General features: G+C 41.7%; 1 protein-coding gene across 1 annotated transcript; it reads right to left on the bottom strand.

Moving 5' to 3' along the window:
• Nucleotides 1–3,487: 3,487 nt before the first annotated feature.
• On the bottom strand, nucleotides 3,488–18,334 carry UPF1 (UPF1 RNA helicase and ATPase; the record flags this gene model as incomplete). Its single annotated transcript, XM_035898166.1, has 23 exons — nucleotides 3,488–3,557; nucleotides 3,671–3,793; nucleotides 4,325–4,542; nucleotides 4,868–5,029; nucleotides 5,557–5,638; nucleotides 6,361–6,535; nucleotides 7,232–7,374; nucleotides 8,370–8,526; nucleotides 10,118–10,235; nucleotides 10,460–10,673; nucleotides 11,107–11,250; nucleotides 11,446–11,560; nucleotides 11,782–11,946; nucleotides 12,209–12,327; nucleotides 12,451–12,610; nucleotides 13,461–13,569; nucleotides 13,762–13,860; nucleotides 14,023–14,107; nucleotides 14,889–15,050; nucleotides 15,667–15,847; nucleotides 16,918–17,085; nucleotides 17,637–17,726; nucleotides 18,159–18,334. Coding segments are annotated over 22 exons (3,162 nt in total), but the record flags the coding sequence as incomplete, so codon positions are not given.
• Between the last annotated feature and the right edge of the window lie 1,582 nt (nucleotides 18,335–19,916).

The raw sequence follows: 19,916 nt of genomic DNA, 5'->3' as shown, positions 1-19,916 counted from the left end.
GAGGGAAAAGGCATCTGAGTTAGACTTGAATTTTTTTGTTTGTTGTTTTTTTTTTTTTTTAAACTTGGAACCTGACAACATAGCAGAATTATTATTTTGTTGTTGTTTCTGTACTGATGTTGTATCGTCTTCAGCGTCTGATGAAGTATTACCAGGCTAAGCTGGGCCTTCTCCCTCGGGGGAAGCACTAAGGTTTAACCACTCCTGGGTTTGCAGAGGAACGTCCGTCTGTCTGTCTCCCCTGTGAGCGGGTTTTTGCTACCAGCCCTGACCTGCGTAGCCAAGGCCCAGAGGGGAGCAGCTCAAGTGCTTTAGTCCGGTAGCGTACGAACCTTCTCGCATCCAAACGTGGTTCCTGACAGCGCCACGGAGGAGCAGCGAGCCCCGGGCGGGGGCCAGCCCCGCTTTACTCCAGCAGCTGAACACGAGCTGTGCTGCAACCCATTTCAAGCACTTAAATGTTTTAAGGGCTTAGAGTAGGATTTAACTAAAGCAAGCAGGAGCTGTTTCTTTCACATTTAAGGTGGGCAGGATCAAGAAAAGCTTGAAGTATTTGGGTTTTGTGCTGTGGCAGACTAAGGGCTCAGCTCATTTAATGCGGGGCTTACCCGGCTCTCCAAGAGGACAGAGGGCAACTGTCCCCCCCCAAGCAGCAAGAGGGGGGGAAGGGGTGGGAGGAGGGTGGGTTACAGCAGTGGCCAGACACCCAGACAGCCCCGCAGTCGCTGCACTGAGCTTACACACAGGGTGGTGCTGAGACCAGGCCTAAAGGCTGGCACTGTGCTGCAGTAGAGCCCGAGCCAGCCAGGCCAAGCTTTGCTGAGCTCTTTCCACGTTTACTGCAGCACAAGGGAAGCAGGAGGGAGGAGAGGTTCCAGGTCACCTCCAGCCCCTCGCACCTCCTGCGGCTCTGCCCCTGCACCCCGGCGCTGGGCACAGAACAGGCCCCTGTGAGCCAGAGGAGGGACAGGGGTAGGGCATTGGACCGTGTCTTCACCCTCCATCTGCTTACCTGTGTACACTGTGCACACACCACACTTTTGTACCAGTCTGTGTTTAAGAAAAGTAATAAACTTGGCAGTTTATACAATCGGACTAAGGTTTAATGAATGGTGCATGGTTTCATCATTGAAAGTTAGGGGCCACCTTGAATGCAAGAGCTGTTTATTAATATTTTATTGATGACAAACAGGTTTAAAACAAACTGAGACAAAATCAAAAAAGAGTTAACACCGTGCTAGCACTGATGTCTGGATTTATAAAACTCAGAGTAACTGCTACAAAGGAAAAAACCAGCACAAAGCAGAGGCAAGCATTCCCATCAGTGAAATAAAGGGGGTGAGGGGAGAGGAGGGGGTTACATTACTCAAATGGATTGCATTGCACAGAGGGGTTACAGCTTAAACCTATCGGAAAAGTCTATGCAGCTATGCAGCCTACAGAAGGAAAAAAAAAATTAAAAAGCCCTTCGGCAATGTTAATAAATAAAACAGTCCATCTTACAAGGAAGGAAGGTGGCCTGTGTCTCCATTCTTTCACGTTTTAGAAGTCTAAACTCTGGAGGCTTTTTATGAGAAAAGAATGGGTTTCGTTTCTGGAAAGTTTCTTTTGCAGTTCTTGAACTACGTTCGCTGCAGGACTGAAAGAAAATTTTGAACACCTGCTCCATGTTTATGTGCACGCTACTCACGGTTTGTGGGTGTGCTACACCAGGTCTGCACTGGGGGAGAGACACTCCGGAAAACTACAGCAAATACAGGTTATGAAAGCGGGTCAACAATCTACAGAAAGGACAGTAATGAAAGGGCTTTCCCCCCCAGTTACAAAAAGTGGGTTTTTACGTCATTTAAGTACATTCATATGAGAGGTATTTTGAGTTCCCCCCCAAAAAAAGACTAGAAACACTTGGAGCCCTTTGAGTATAAAGCTAACTTAATTCAAACTTTAAAAACACCTAGGTTAGTGAATCACGCTCTACTGTTCTTTGCCAATTGGGAGGTAGAGGTTAGTCTAATTTAGGGATCTGATAAAAATGGGTCTGTAGGAATTTTAAATTCTCTGCGCTGTTTCTAAAAAGGTTTAGACAGAAATAAAATGCTCCCAGTGTTCCCATATGACTTATTTAAGACATGGGTACAACTTAGAAATTGGATGGCTTCTCTTATGTGCTGTTTTCAGTTTTGACTTCCAGCTATTTCTCAAGCCAGCATCGATGGCACAGCAGTGTCCACTACCTGAAAAATAGGCTCCGGGTTTGGTTTTTCAACACCTGAATCTTTCAGCTATCTGCATTAATCACCGAAGAAGCCACACAAAAGCCTAACCCATTATCTCTAATTATACCCAGCTATCAGAGGCCACCTTCCAACAACTGCCTGCTTTGTCCATTTTTCCAACCTGCTTCGGTAGCATTGTAGAGTCTTTACTTCAAAACCAATATAATCCCCAGTTTCCACTACTTCTTCCCCAGGTCTGAGGGAGCGAGTAAAGCAGGCCTGTTAGCATCTTATCCTCCAGGGCCGAAGGGCACAGGAACCCATCCCCTTTCAAGCGCAAAGTTCATCTTACAGAAAGGCTTGTTTTTCACAGAGTAGAGTCCAGACAGTAGCCACTTAAAGCATACAGAAAACACTTTGAAACCCTCCTCCTGCTCGAGCGCGCAGGCTCCTTTCACTCTAACTGCTATCCAATGTAGGAAGAAGAGGCTGATTGCTGCAACTTTTAATCACACTGAAAGTTCTCAAGGTTGGTGCTCTAATTTAGTTTTGTTTTAAACTTTTTTGTAAGCTTCTCAGAACAAGGATCTCCCAGGTCCACCACTAAGAATTCAGAGACAAAACTACTAAAAATTCAGTGCTCCTTTGAAAGAATCTCTTTAAAACCACCTTGTCACGAAAGACCCGTTCAGAATGTGGGCGACACGATGACACTAGGATTTCAGAGCCAGTGTTGGACAACAAAACCTGCATCTCAGAGTTGAGCATCAGCTACGTTCCGCTGGATTTCTGCTTGGCTTGCTGTCACTTAGTCAGGAACTCTCTCTCTCTCTCTCAAGATACTCTGCTTCTAAAATGTAAACAGTTACTGCTAAAATATAGTACCCCTTTAAAACGAGAACAACTCTGAGATGAGGGTTTTCCTCTCCCCATCTGCTCTGAAAAGTAATGCCCTGCTCGCAAAGAGAAGTATGGAATGAAGTGAAACCTGCTTAAGGCCCTTCTCTCAAGCTGCTTTGACTGGGGGAGCAGGGACTCAGCTGACCACTCATTTCAGGGTGAGTTGCCTTCCCCGTGAGGCGCCAGCCAGTCCTTCGGTGCTCTCTCTCCTCTCCGGTCAGTCTCCTTGTCTCAGTGAGCTAGCAGTGGGCTCTCTCTCGCGCGCTCCTTTCTCTTTCTCTCCTCTCCGTTGGTTGGTTTCTTTCTCCTGTTGCTCTCACACAGTGGTGCTTCAGTTTTAGCAGTGGAAAACAGGTATCCATTTTATTTTATTTTTTTTATTACCCAGAATAAAATGCTGATGAACTAAGCTCCACACAAGCTTAGCTCTTCTTCCTCAACCTGAAAGCAAGCAAGCGAAACAGCTGCGTTAGGAACATCGCTCTTAAGACAGCCACTGTGTTCATGAACTTGAATCAGGGAGTAAGGAGAGGAGTGAACCTCAGGTGCCTTACACTCTAATACTGTGACAGTCCCGTCACTCCGCCATGTTGATATGCACGTTCACCCTGGTAAGTAGAGTCCTGTGACAGCGCCACGTCAATCTGAGATTTAAACTCATCACCAAGGTAACTGTCCTGAAAATGAAAGTGTGTGTGTGTTAAGCCTCCTACTCATTATCAAGCTCAAGTGCTCCCTTACAAAGCAGAATGCCTGGCAGCCCAGGTTAATGGTAAAGTCTGAGAGGTTTGGGTTTGTTGGGGATTATTTTTGTTTGGTTGTGGGGTTTTTTGGTTTTGTTTTTTTGTTGTTGTTGGTTTTTTGTTTTTGTTTTTGGTGTTTGTTTTTTTTTTTTAAAAAAAAAATCTACTCTTTTTGCTGCAGGATTTCCACAAATACATAGGCTTTTGCAATAGCTGGCTGTTGAACAGGCCAGCAGTTCAAAGTTAAGGCTCGAGTTGAAGTCCATACACGCACCATTTCACTTTTACACCTGAGGGTACTTAGCCAGTCCACCAAGCGGAGCAGTACAAAATCTGTGGCTGAGTCATCGAAAACTGTTTTAGTTTCCATTTTCCTCAGTATTAGAGAACAAAGATGCACATGCACACAGATCACAGACAGAAAACCCAGGAAAAGGAGCAGACTAGACATCAAATTCTGCTTACCTGTGATAATTCTGGTTGGGAGAGCCCAGGCTGACTCATCTGCGATGGCTGACTCATGGAGATATACCCCTGAGTCAGTGGACCCTGGGAGAAAGGCTGGGACACCACATCTTGGCTCGCTTGACTATTTGGAAGGTTTGACTGACTAGTTCCAGGAATCCCAAAACGATTTTTCTGGCGCCCACCACGACCAGTCTTTCCTTTTGGCGCCCCACGTCCTGGAAAAGCGTTTATCCCAACCAACAGTGAGAGGCCTTACACACGTAAACATGTGAGAATTAACTATTTTTCTCTAAAAACTTCATCACTCACGAGAGGCAATGCTTTACATGTACTCAAAAGGCATAACCACCAGCGTAGACATGGCAAAGGGACACTGGAGGCTGCAGTGCTGTTGTGTTTGTACTCCATACAACTCAGATTTATTAGCAAAGCACATCGTTATCTACTCTCACCAGCACTGCTGCAGGAGTAGCAAAAACCGTTCTCTGACTTCAGCCCTAACACATGGCTTTTTGTACCATTTCACCCTCACCCCCGTACCTGCGGCTGGTCCGTTAGCCTGGCCAAAGTATCCCGGTGGTGGCATCGGTGGCATCACGAGGTTGAAGGGGATAGGAATGTTCATAGCAGTGACATGGCTGGGGCCAGCACTTATCATCCCGATCTGGTCATGGGTTTGGAAGTACATGTTGGATGGGCGCCCTGGGGAGGGGAGGAAAAGCCACAATGATTTCAGGCATCCCAAGTATTTAAAAATTAATTCATATTGCAGCTTTTAACAGTAATGGGAGGAGTCGCGAGCAGGATAAATCACAATCAGAAATTGAACGGACAAGCCTACCACTGCCAAGATCCACCAATATTTCTAGTTCTCTGTTTATTCCACACTTGAAAATTTCAGAGACTCATCTAACACACGTTCTTCTCTACAGTTACTCTTCTACAGCACCATCTAAGATTCCTGAAATGCTTAAACACACACAGAGCCTTTCCCCTCAATTTTTACTTGCTCTGCAAACATCACGTTAGACCGCAGGGGCTTCTATATACAGAGAACAAAATCCAGGCACATCATGAACAGTTTCAGTTCTTAAATTCTGTATTTTTCCTGTAGTGGCTCTTCAAACATTTAAAAGTGAAGTCTGTAAGAGACCACACCCCAAGGACTAGTTGGGGACACCCCACCCCCCCCCATCTCTAAAGGTGTTAATTTTGATAGCTTTGTTTACCTTGACTGCTCCGGTCATAGACAGATCCTGGAATAATAGCCTCACGTGCATCATACATGGCAGTAGTCATGAAACGGGCACCCTGGAAGCATTATAGGAGTTAGACAAATCCTTTGCATAGAAAACTTTGAACTGCAACTTCAGTATAAGTTATTTTGGGTAAAAATCCAGTTAAACTTCACAGATAATGCATACTTTACAAGTGCTGAGGAAACTTAACTAGTTCTAATACATGGAAAACATCCAACTACCATTTCCATTACATCATGACAACAAGAAAAAAAACCATTCTACAGGCAATCTATCTCAAACTGTGAGACACTTAATGAACTTTCAGTCTATTTTGAGGTTCTGATGATAGTTCTTCACTTGCTCTGTTCCTACGACTGCCCTTGCGATGGCTGACAAGCTTTCCCCCCGCCCAAATGACTACTTATGTTAAAGGACTAAGTATAAAACTTGTAGGTTGAGGATTAAAGTACAGTGCTATTAAGCACACATGCCTAATGAGCTTGCAGTTTCTACACAAGACAGTTTGTTTCGTTCACCTCAGAAGCTACCCCCCCTCATAAAATTTTGCAGCAAATAAAGAGCAATAAAAAAAGCACCAAAAAGGCTTTTCTTCAAGCTCTCAACTTAGAAACAGCTGAAGCAGCTTATTTGGGTCACATTGCATTAATTAGGCAACAAAAAATGGGAAGTTATGGGGGTGTGAGGCTATGTGGGGACTGTTTATCCCACCCATTTGTAACCGATCAATCTACTTCACTCTGCAAACATGAGAGAGAGGAGAGGTCAGCTTACTGGGTTGATGGTATTGACCAGTTTCCGGGGCTTGCTGAACTGCATGAGGCTTTCCCGGAGGTTATTCAGTGGTCCCTCCACCAGAACCTTCTGCTCCTTGTAGTAATTCAACAGGTGATTCCAAAGTGGTTGTTTGGACAGCGCTTTTGGGTTCCCAACAATAATCACTCCATACCTGTACAACAGCAGACAGAGAAACTAAGATTGACTAAAAATAAAGCCATGTTACATATTAATGTCAGAACAACCTTGAAGTCCATTTCTCTTGCAGTAAATCCAGGCATATTAACAGCAGCCCATGACAGTGGGTGCAGGAGACCCTGACTCAATTGTTTTGTTTGCGGCAGATGATTTCTGTAGTATGACAAAACACTTGAAAGGAGATTGCTGCAGCCAGTTTCTCAATAATCACAAGTTTCCTTTTGCAGGCTTGCCAAACACATCTGTACTCAACCAACCACAGGGTATTGGCTTAAAACTTACAGAAACCAAAGGAAGCCAACCAAGATAATATTGACTCCACACTACCCTTCTCAGTAATCAAATCCATTTTAAGAGAAGCAAAATGGTAAAAAAAAAGGTTCCTGGAAGGGATAAAGAAGTGGATGAAAGGAAGGGTTCTGTCTGCAAACAAAGGGGAATGACATGGCAGCTTCTACAAGCTAACGATGCCAAAGTGGTAATACTGATCAGGCTGAGAACGCTCTTGTAAATTGTAGGGAATGTGGAAATCATTCAAGGCTCCCTTAAACCGGACGGGGAATGGGACTGCTCCCCACAAAACACAGACCTTTTGTTAGTCCGACTGTATCAATGCTTTAGCAGACCAAATTAGGTCTCTAGAATAAAAATTTGCCCAATTTTACTTTACCTTGCTCTTGTAAGAGCTACGTTAAGACGCCTGGGGTCATTCAGAAACCCTATTCCTTGGTGTTCATTGGCCCTCACACAAGAGAGGATAATAAAGTCCTTCTCTCGTCCCTGGAAGGCATCCACACTTGCAATTTCCACTTCCTGAAACAGAGGAAAACATGTAAATCACGGAAGCACAGTGCAAAACAGTTATGCTACCAACAGGCATTACAAAATGCATTGGCTGTGCACTAGCAGTTCCCATCATTTGACAAATATGTTATTTTTGTAATGACAAATCATTTGATTAATTCCACTGGTCACTAAATAGTTTCCCTAAAGGAGAACAGACAGTCTCAGTTGAGGACAAATTACTTTTATGCTCACTACTTTATGGTTCTCATATTTCCCCCAAACTGGCATTTGCACTATGGAAAGCATCCCTTTTCTAGGTATGTTGCCAAAAAGACTTCTGACTATTCCAAAACCTCGTAGTAAGACAGCTCCAAATTAGCACTGCTGCTCACAGCTCCCAAGAAACCTGAATCAGAAGGACAGATCATTCCTGGCAAAAGTAGAAGTATTTCCACCAAGTTTTCCTTCAGTGAAAACACTGACCAAGTTCTCAATATTGCAAAACAGACTACAGTAAACGTACAACCGCCCTGCTTGTAGCAACAAATTTTAATGTTTGGTAGAGGAGTTCCACTGTTGGGAGGACATATTCCCAAGCAAATAAGTAGTATGACCATCAAAATTTATGGAGCTTGGTTTCCTGCGTGTCTCTTGGCTTGATGCCTTGATCTAAGACACAAGCTGACTGAAGCTTTTCCACAGCTGAAGCACTAATGACCTCTCCCTTCTGTGCCTCAATGAGTCCTCAGAGGATGGACTCACTGAAGCCTTCCTTTCAACACAGACCTCAACAGGGCTTTCTCCTTCATCTGGCCAACTGCTCCCCTGACACTTACCTCCTAAACTCTTCTCCCTGGTCTATTTTAACTACAATCAACTAAAGCGCTCTAAAATTACTAAATAAACACAGACTGACGCCTAAGAAGCCAGCCTAAAAATGAAAATATTGTGAAGTTTCACAACATCTGACTTTTCTAGCTTCTCTGTATCCAAGTGTTCTTGTTTGTGCAATGACTCCGTACCTGGTAGAGCTTTGTATGCAAGGAACCACTGAATTGCATGTACTGCACCAGATAGGATCGTTGACCTTCATAAGGAGTAATAATGCCAATCTGATCTGGTTTGGCACCAGCTTTCAATAGCTTTGTAGTTATCTTCTCCACATTGGCAGCTTCCGTCCTAGAGAGAGAGATTTGTTTATGTAAGGGGAATCAAGGCATTAGGTCTACCTTTTTGTAAATTAATGGGTCTAAAAAACTTGAACATATATGCTGTGCTAGCCTTTTGTCAGAAAGGCTACCTCAAGGAAAAGACCAATTTGACACTGCATTGCTTGAGCACTCCAATTAATTTGGCTTAAGCTTTGCAGGAACATTCACCTCTTGACTTAGGCCATGCATAGATTTTCTCAGCCATAGGAACATGGGCAAGAGCCAACACCTCAAACAAAGGTCGCAGACGGAAAATTTCTCCTTAATATACACCTCCACTTTCTCAGAACTACACGACTACACTTCCTGGAATAGCAAAATTAATAGTGGTCGTCATTCTGAAATGGAATTTCTTAGTAGAGTTAAATGTACACATGTACTTTGAGTGAGATCATTAAAAATGTTCCAGCCTGCTGTGCAAACAGATCCTTCAGTTGCTTTATCTTAAAGTTTTAAATATAGAATGTTTTTAATGCCAATCTCCCTGTCAGCCAACTATTGTGCCATTTGTTTGTGCACAATCTGGCTTGCCGCATTCAGCAGTCTTGCACATGCTGTTCATGAAACAGACAGATTAAAAATATCACAGCAGATATTTTTCATAAGTTGGTCTGGTTTCCCTTCCAGGCACGTGAACAAATGCATACAACCAAGACAAGCAAAATGTTTCAAGCTCACTCTTTGAAAAAGAAGTTGGAATGGGCAGAAAAAAGAAAGTTAAATTCCCATCCCTTTTACACCCCTACCAAAAATCTAAGACTTGGGACTCTGCTTCAGGACCTACTGGAATTTTGGCTTCGAAATGGGCCTTGATCAGCATTTCCTGCTGCAACTGCAGTCAGCTTACTTGCTGGCTCAAATTCATCCCACGTATTAGGCACTTAAATTGTCCCATGCTCCTTACACTACCAGTGAAGGAAAACACACACCTCCACAGAACAACTCAGACCCACTTAAGATCTGAACTGCTCCCACTGGAGATGCCTTTTTCTCTTCGTTTACAGTAAAGGGAGCCTGGGGCAAATCAACTCCAAAATGTGGCTTAGCCTGCACTATCCTTGAGGGCAGCTTTTATTAAAAAAGGTACACAAGTAATTTCAATCATAGCTGTTAATAGGAAACAGCATTTTATTAGTTTAGAAGGAACACTGCAGAACATAAGAATCGATAGCACTGAAGGACTGTATCCCAGCACACACTGTATTTGAGGTCTGTGGGTTGGCTCATCTGAAGCACAGATACCACCTTCACAGAGAGTAACTCTTCTTCAAAAGCACAAGCCCTTATTTAGCTGTTATGCCTTCACATCACAAGGTGCCACAAGTTATGGTGAATATAGAATGCTATAAATTTTGTTGCAGAGATTCTGAACAGCACAGAAATGCTTAGATATTTGGGTTGCAGCGGGAACTGTATATTGCACTTTCCCTTGACTTCATTAATCATGACTGTCTCCAAGGATTATTAACAGATTCATTTAACAATCTCCCTTACATTTGAGATACTTAAAAATACTTCCTCCCAGTGTAAGTTTATATCTCACTATTGATTTTGTTTACCTGTTCAAGTAAGAGGTGCCTGAGCTGGCAATTTCTTCCTGTCCTTGTGTAACATAGAAAAACATTGGCTTATCTGGCTGTGGCCACTGGAAATCAAAACCTTTTTTCACACGGTCTGCTGAAGAGCACAAAAACAGCAAGTAAAAGAGTTAGCACTGCTTTACGAGCAAGAAAACTCATTTTCATATCAAAGCACCTTAAAGACTCAAAACTGTAAGTGCAGTGGCAACTCTCTTTTTAAGTAAATGTATTAAAAAAACCTCATCTAGATTAAAGAATCTTTCCTTTGATCCTTAATGAATGGAAGAGAAAGTAATTTGCAGAAGCACTATTCTTGCTTACCTGCAGTAACACCATTCTGGAGTGAACCCTCATAGAAGATATTGGATGGAAAAGCGCTGAGTGCAGGATGCATGCGATACTGCACTTGCAGGCGAATCGGCCGAATCCCCAGCACCACAAGCCTCTCGAAGAGAGACTGAGACAGGCCAGCCTTGGCAGCTTTTTTACACATCACAACAGGACCAAGCTGGCAGTGGTCACCCACAAGAATAAGCTATGGAAAAGAAAGTTGGATCTCAGTTGGTATTTTCTGAAACTTGCCCAATAGCTAGAAACGATAGCAATATCCTACTATAAAATGCATTTGGAACTAATCAGTCTGATTTGTAACAAGCTTCAGATCTAATCTAAGGCTTATAAACCTTTAGTGTCAATTAGGTATTCAGCTGATCATTTTCAAATAAAATCTTAGTCAGTCTCCAGATTTTTCCAACCAGGCCAACAAAGGCAAAGATTATGCCATGGAAACAGAAAAACAACAGGACTAACACAAAATAAAGTCAACTGGATCTATATGATGGAAGCATCTTCCATGAAAGGAAAGGACTTTGTAGCCCCATGTACCTACACTGTGAATGTTACTGCTTGATCCTACTTCCTGTGTTTATAAACACTTATTTTCTTTAATGAAATCCAACAGCTCCTACCTGCTTTGCTCCCAGGACAACTGGCACCATGCACTCTGGCTCGGTAGCCTGTGTGCTTTCATCGATCAGAATGGAGCGGAACTGCATTTTTGCAAGCCTTGGATCACCAGCTCCCACACACGTGCAACAGATCACATCTGCATTCTGAGAGAGAAATGCAGCTGAAATTAATCAAGAAGGATATCAATTGACAATATTTATACACAGACAAGTATTCAATACCATTCCAGGAATCCCCCCAAAAGTTAAATCGTACTCTGATCTCCGCCAGCAAATTGCAACTAAACCTCAAGTGGGATAAGGCAATCATTTGAGATGCTAGAACTGATGGAACCTTACCATAAGTAATTCACGCTCTGCTGTTCGTTTCAGCGCACGGTAACGTTTCTCATCGGCAGATGACAGTTCTCCAGTTTCATCTTTAAGCTGCTGCAGTTTTTGAAGCTCTGGCATGCTGAAAAAAAAAAAAAAAGGAATTTTGCTTTATGTCCCAATTAACAACTTAGCAGGATTACAGTGGAACTCATTTGTAGAAATAAGTGACATGTATATAACCAAAAAACTTATCCCATCAAGCAAATACATGTTGTCATCATTACAGAGTTAATTGGTTGTGTCCATCACAACACTTAGATTGGTTTTGTTGGTCCCCTGCCTCCCTCAACCACTTCTTACCTATCCATGTTTCTGATCTGGTTATGCAATGCCAGGAAGGACACAGGAGAGTCAATTGCCTCACGACTCTTAGCACACAGACGAACCACTTTCAGTCCAGTTTGATGGATCTTTTCAGTCAGCTGATCTACAGCTATATTACTCGGAGCACAGACTAACACAGGCCTTGAAAAAAAAAAATGAAACAAAAAGTCTCAACGAGCTGTGAACTTTTTTCCACTAGACTAGTAACAAAAATCACGTCACGACACATGTTCCCTAAGAATATGCTGGAGAAGAATATTTTCTGAAATAAGCACAAGTCTTCCCAGAAAAATATACTTCTATAAAACCTTTCTAGTTCAATGACACCAATTCATTTTTAAAATCAAGTTGATTCTTCAACCATTCACCTCATACATAAAGATTTAAAGAGAACAGTTCTTACCCATTGCCCTGTCTAGCCAGATGATAGACGATTGTGGCTGATGTCACTGTTTTTCCGGTACCAGGGGGACCCTGAATAAGGCTCAGAGGACGCTGCAGGACAGTCTTCACAGCATAAACCTATAAAATTCATTTTTATTGCTATTTAGCATTCAATGCGTAGGAAGTTACGAAGTTGTTCAACCTCTATTCATAAATCCTTTGTCATATTCGTTGTGTGTAGTAAAAAGGAGATGAGGTTACCTGAGAATGGTTGAGATCAGGAAGTCCTTGTGCTGTAAAGCGCTTTGGCAATTGGCATTTAATAATTACATCTTCTACCTCGTGACCTAACAGTTTGTGATAGATGTACCCAGACACTGAAGTCTCATCCACAGCAAATGTTTTTAAAGCACTCTGCATTCTGAAATAAGGGAAGGACAGAAAAAAAAATGCTATGACCTCAGATACAACTGTCCGCAAGTGTCCTACACAAAGGTTAATTAGACATCATGCACAAATTAAAATATACCTCAGAAAAAAAAAGATAACAATGTGGAACATTTGCTAACAGAATTAAGAGACAAAAATTGCAACTCTGAAAACACAGATCTTGTTTTTCCCTGTGTGAATACTATGAAGTATTATAAACAGGAATTTGTGTAGAGAAACACCAGCCTTTGACAGAGCCTGCAACAGTAATTTTAGGTGCAAGACCTGAGGAAAATTTGTACCCAGCGTATCTCTCAGGATAATAAACAAACTCCTGTCTTACAAAATGCAGTACAGACACATCTGACGCCTACTGACCTCACAGCTGATTCAAATGCCTTCAAATTTCAGCTAGTTAAAGCGATTCCAAGTTTAGGAATGCCAACTAAAGCCAGAGACCACTTCACAAGGGAATGGTGTTCAGGAAGTTGAACTGCAAAATAGTTTTTCTTCTTATATTCCAAGTGTTGCTAAACATAAGGTAAACTCTCCCCCCTTGATGGATTTGCAACAAACCTTAAGCGTGCCTTCAAAATGAGACAAATTGACAGTTTGATGGCTTTCAGATTAATTCTGTTTCTAGTAAAAGTTAGGCCTGTTGCTTTTATGAACCAGGTATCGTGTTCATAGACTTGATACATTGGGCATACTCATATTTCTGGTTGCTAGTGTCACGAAACACTACAGCTTTTCTTGTTCAAAAATCCCCGCTGAAGGTAAAGAAAAATATACACACTAACTGCACCCACTGTCCGCCAAGTTCTGAAGTGCTTTCTCAATACCTGTCAAATGAAGTAGACTTCCATACAAAATCCACTTGGAAGTTATGAGTAACTTCCACAGGCGCTCCAACGCTGCTCCTCAGCTCGATGGCTATCTCATCACCATAATCTGTAGAACCTCGTTAAGTAGTAATCTATAGCAAAAATTTGAATTTTATTTTCCCCAATTTTGATATTTTTAGCAAACCCCCATGACAAATTAGAATTATCTCAAAATTACTTTTATACATATTTAGAGATCTCTCGGAGAGATTTCAACCTTCGGTTAAGCCTTCCTGAAGGCTCCCTAAGTAAAGGATACTATCAGGAACTTTGATAACATGACCAATTCCTTTCCATAAAGGAGCCAGGTCTCCCTTATACCTCAAGCAGATCTCATCTCCTTGCATAAGACGCATATCTACAAAGGAAGGAAAAAACACTCTCAGAATATTCACCAATGACCAACCATCCCCCAACACAAAAAACTTACATCTTATATCATCACAGTTCTTTAAACACTGATGTTATTCACCAGGCATAAAAAAACCCCAGACAAAACATGCAATCAAGCTGTCGTTACCTGAATCAGTCTTTGGCAAAGTGAAATAAGCAATTCTTTTCTTGTTCAAGCCCAGGTCCCATCTGACCGTGATGTTATCTTGGGTCTGATGGTAAAGAAAAAGGCATTTATTATGTTCTGAGAGCGCTGTTTGACAACTACCACAGGCCTCGCTGTCCTATACTTCAAAATAGTAGAGAAATATAAAACTTGCTGCTCCAGTGTCACAGTGTAGACAAAGATCTGTATCTGTTCTGCAGATGGCGTGAACTCAGTCCGTAAGAAGATAATTCTGTTCTACATGAGTTACTTAATGCAAAACAAAGTCCTAACCACCATCTGCGTTATTCCCTCCCTCCACTTTTAAACACATTCACCAAGCGCTTGCATGACCTCATGTAATTCATGTTTGACTAGAAACTCTGACTGACAAAGGTAGCTACAGGTTATGAGGTAAAATGAGGGCCAAGTTGCACAGCTCTATGACAGAATATGGTTCTTGGAAAGACAAAACTTTGAACACAGAAAAGAGGGAAGTTCCCAAGCGCTTCAAGGTCCTTTTTAAAACCCCAGTTTGAGGATTTTTCTTTCCTCTCCCTGCACATCACCATTGCTACTGTAATTACTGTGATACAACAGAATCAGAGAATCATTTGGTTGGAAAAGACCTTTAAGATCATTAAGTCCAGCCGTACCTGTCCACTACTAAACCATGTCCCTAAGCACCTTGTCCACCCATCTTCCAAATACCTCCAGGAATGGAGACTCGACTATAGTACTGTAATAAAGACATTTATTGCACTTGAGCCTTCCTTTTATGCCATTAACAGAAACTGTGTGGTACTGGTCAGAAGCCCCCTCAAACAGACATATTTCAAGCATATTACCTGAGACTCCTTGAGTTTCTTGTCATAGTCTGCCTCAAGCTTGACTAGAGGCCCAAATATATTTTGGTACTGATAAGCATCTTCATATCTAAGCAGGACATGCTGCGGTTCTTCATCAACACCAGGCTTTTCTAAGTCCTCAAGGGTTGCAGATGGATTTTCCTAGAATTTAAAGCACAGATGTTTTGTTTCAAAGCTTTAAGTACAAACAAGTACACAGCTCTCGCTGTGCAACAGGACCAACAACTGGTTTTTAGTAGTTTTACTACTACAGGAAGTTGTATAATAACCTGCAATCAAGGTGTAACAACCTGTTAAAACCACACCAAGACATTATACATGTCATGCTCACTCACACCCAGTCAGGTTTGTTATGCATTAAAGGATGTGCAGAAAAACTTCTCAAAAAGCAAGACCTGAATACCAAGTGTGGACTAGCAGTTCCCCACCCAGCTAGTCATCATGTAAAAAAGCAGAAACAAGTGAAAGACTTGATATGGCGAAGGAAAGTTGTTTTTTACAGATTGCCTAACAGCGCAACTTGCACAGAGCTTAAGACCCTAACAGTGAAACCTTCCTACTTTGATAAATGATCTCCTGAATCCTTCGATCAACTCCCAGTTGCATTGCTTGTCAAATTTGCAAGATTCAGACCTCATGTGATTTAAGTATGTTCCCCTACTTTATCCAGTTGCTAGAACAGTCTTGTCCCTCCTTCATAAAAACACAAAAGTAGCACTTGGTAAAATATAAGCAGTACTTGAGAAGTAGCACATACCTTCCAAAGTTCTTCCAGTTTGTTGATCTGTTGAGCTGTAATCTGACGTGCTCTCAACTGTTCCTGTTCAGATGGAATCTTTACCAGCCATGAAAGGAAACAGCGATCTTGGATAAGAGGCTGCCACTGTGAACTGTCCCAGTTAATATCCTTTAAACTGCTCTGACTGGCACATGGCTGCCTGCACAACCAAAACATTGAAAAAAATTATTAAATTAGACAAGTGTAAGAAAAAGTCTACCACGTAAAGTGTAAAAATAGGTTTATCGTGCTCTTAAATCAATTCGAGCATCTCACTTAAAAGGAAAAAACCCAAAACAACCCTAGCCTGCTGGGCCAATTAATTTTTTAGCTCCTGTATTTGCTAATTCAACACAGGGAAGGCTCGGTATCATAAGTAGTATTTCTTGGGTGTTTCTAGAACTGAAAATTTCAGCTTCTAAAATATTAAATATGACACTCACCTTTGAAAGTGGTCACAGTCCATTAAGATTATGCACACATATATATATCAGAAAACACTCGGGATTACTTCCCATCTGTTGTTTAAACAAATAGGAGAACTCATTCTGTAGAAACACACCTTCTACTGTCAAATACATGGTAAGTGACAGCATTTAATAAAAATACATACAATCATAAAATAATGATTTTGAATAGCACTTATCAGAGAACAATTTCCAATTCACTGTCGTCTTCAAACTATTCTATGAGCTGACAGAACAGCATACCGTGTAATAGAGACACTACCCCAGTAGGGCTCCAGAGTAACTTTCTGAACTGATCTGTTACTCTTACAATGTGAAAATCACAGTTTAACAAAGGGGAAACCCACCTTCCTTCCATTAAGTACTGCTTCATTTGGGAGAAACACTTTTTTTTTTTTTTAACAGATGCAAGACATTTGCCCAGTATAACAGGATGTTTCTTTATTGCATCCCTGGAAACATTCAAGACCAGGTTGGACGGGGCTCTGAGCAAACTGATCTGGTTAAAGGTGTCCCTGCTCACTGCAGGGGGGGTGGACTGGGTGACCTCTAGGGGTCCCTTCCAACCCAAAACATTCTATGATTCTATGCATTATCTACTTGTATACAGTTCATGAAGTCTGTACTATCGTTTAAAGGAAAAATGGTGGCAAATCAGAGTATAAAATATATTTTGGTACAAAAGGAAAGCAAGCCTTGCCCTTTAGAAATAAGGTTATGCAACAGACTTGACACAAACATGCCAACAAAGGCATTCTCTCACCTGCACAGCAAAACAACCACAGAGTCTGCCTTAGCTGGAATAAAGCCAAGGAGAAACACATTACGACATCCACAGTTATAACATTCCAAGACAGTCTCTCCTAGAGGTCCATCTTTATGGAGAGTCACCTCTTTGCACTTGGCTCTCACAAGATGATTAACAATGTGGCTGAAACCAGAGAGGACATACATTTATATGAAGTTAACAGGAAACTCAGATTTAGCCCTACTTAATATATCAGCTCAGTTAAGAGACAAACAAAACCTATTTACACTGCAGCAGACATTGGTAAGATCTTGCTCTTTTTATCCAAGCAAAAATACTGCTAACACAGCTTCAATGGTTTCTCAGTGCATGAATGCTTTGAGGTAGATGAGTGTGAAAATAGGAAGTGTGTAAAAAATTCTTTTTACATTACTGATAATTGAAAGAAGCCTCCTGAAGCTCCACAGGTCAAGAGCATCAGATCTACTGTGCTTTGCATGAACACAGGATGGGGGAAGAAGCAGCAAGCTCACCTCAGAGAAGTGATTCAAGTTTTGCTGAGGTCGAGGTTTAAGTTAGTAACAGCAGGAAAGCTAAAGAGGAGGTTGGAGGCTCACATTTAAGTCACTAGATTTCAATTACCACCAAAATGTAAGCCATAGCCATCATACCACTTCAAACCAAACACTCTAAAACAAGATGGTCATTGTTATGTCCATCATTTGACCATTTACCTGCCAGATGTATTTCCACGTCCATTACAGAACCACTTTTTGCTGGTGTTACAGTAAACCACACAGGCAGGGTCATGGATACCACAGTAACTGGAATTCAAAATGAAAAAAAAACAACAAACCAGGAAGTGATTGTGTACTTGCTTATAGGAAAATTCAAATGCAAGATTTAAACTACCTAGTAGTGTACAGAAATAACGGGAAGATCAGGGAACATGAGTGTTGGTGAAAGTATTAAATGCGAGCTAAACATCTGTTCTGAGTCACAAGTATTTGAACGCTTCCCACTGTTATCGCCCTCGTCTGGATTAGCCTTTTATTCCTCTGGACATCCTACTGGACGTGGCAGCAACGAGCGTACACAAAAGCTCACCAGAGGGCACCATTTGCCTACCAGTATGTGGCTGCCTCCAAGGAAGTTGCTCTCAAATTCCCAAAATCCTCTTAGCACACACCTTTCACTCACACAAAGCGCTCCTGCCCTCTGGAAATAAGAAGCCTGGGGCAAAGACTAGGTCTCACCTGCAAGCATGCACAGGAAGATCCTTTGTGTAATAGGTATCTTCTTCATCTTCTTCGAAATTCAGTTCTGCCAGAAGCTGGCTGGTTTTAGCCACGTTATCATCCACAGCTCCATTCTGCAGAATGCCATCAGGTCCATTAACCTGAAATACAAGCTCAGTGCTTAAGTTATACAATCAAAATAGACTCCAGAACATAAAGCCAAGGACAGTAATTCCCACTCCTCAAAGCAAAAAAGTTGTGTTCAATTAAGAAAAACTCAAAAGGAAAGAAAAATGCTGGTAGAGCTGAAACACATACCAGTTATACAATCAATATTTGCTTCATTAGCTCCTATTTTACAGGATTATTTAAAATCCAACTGATGAGTAGAAAAAAAAGCTAGTAAAAGGAGACTGCTTTCCTGTAGTGGATTACATTTTTTCCATACAGTCTTACTCAACACACAAAACTCTGTTTAAACAATTCTAGCAGTATCAAACGCTGTTTTTTCATCCCTCGTTTTACTCGAGGAATCTACCTGAAAGCAGGGTCTTTATTGTATAGGACTTTCCCCACCTATTTCTGCTGTTCTCTAGCCACCAAGGTATCAGAGCATGACACTTGGACAACAGAGGGCAGGTAATAAAGCAAGCTGTTCTCATATAAGCCTAATTAAAGAAAAAATCTGAAACAGTGCAAGAGATAAAGTGCTTTTCAGCGGAGTGTCTAACTCTCCAGGCAGTACCACTTGTTTGAGATGTACCAACCATATTACACAATGAATCAAACAAACATACTTGCAAAATACATCAGGTATGACAGTCACTATTACATGACTTTAAATTTGTTTTAGCTACAACAATTTCATTTAAAAAATGAGGCCTCTAAGTTATCACGAAAACCTTACAGAAGCCCATCAAAACTAGTAACGCAGCTCAAGTTTTCAGAGGAGCACACTTCAGAGATCAAGTGTGCAAACAGCACACACAAAACAGGCGAGCTCTCTTTCCAGGACGACACACTGACTGCCAGAACCACGAAGGTCTGCAACACTGGGTGCTACATCAGCAACTTTTACACACCAAGTCTTTCGCACATTAAAAATAGCTCCTTTCTGGCAATGCTGTACAGTGTGTTTACCACCAGGACAGAGCTTCAAGAAGCGTGAATGTCACAAACCAGATTTCGGCGTGGCTAGAGCAGCCCTTGCCCCTCAGGCCAGCTTCAGCACTGTGCCACGATGCTGTCAGGAACCCCCAAGATGGCTAGGTCCCCACACCCCCAAAACCTCGTTCATGCAGTCACTTGATGCTTTGACTTGTTTAGCCAAGATCTCACTAAAACCTGAGAGAAGCAGACCATAATCCATGGTAACTTTGAGTGGAAAAGGTGGGAAAGGGACCACCACAATGGCTGCAGTGATCAGCACATCAACAAATCATTTGAGATGCGTGCTGTGAGGTAGTTTCCCTATCCCAAAGTCATCAGATGTACTAAACCCCCCCAAAGTTTTTAAAGGTATTGGATTAGACAAGATGAAATTTATTTCTGAAAATTCTAACTGGCTAGTAAATGGGAGCAAAGAGTCATTCGAGACCTTTGTCTATCAATACAGTATTGTAATAACTCTTTTGCACTTCGACATTTAATGCAATTTATCTGGTATCTGTAGCTTAATTCTCTGACAAGACATGAGGAAGCTGTCCACAGTAAGAAGGAAGCTAAGTCTTTATTAAATTTGATAAAAATAGTTGCTGTTGCATTTTAAAGCTGTAA

The sequence above is a fragment of the Egretta garzetta genome, unplaced genomic scaffold (genome assembly GCF_000687185.1).
Source record: "Egretta garzetta isolate BGI_Z169 unplaced genomic scaffold, ASM68718v1 scaffold567, whole genome shotgun sequence".
In the NCBI taxonomy this organism is placed as follows: Eukaryota; Metazoa; Chordata; class Aves; order Pelecaniformes; family Ardeidae; genus Egretta; species Egretta garzetta.
Note: the sequence above shows the minus strand (reverse complement) of the source record. Positions and strands in the feature narration are given on the sequence as shown.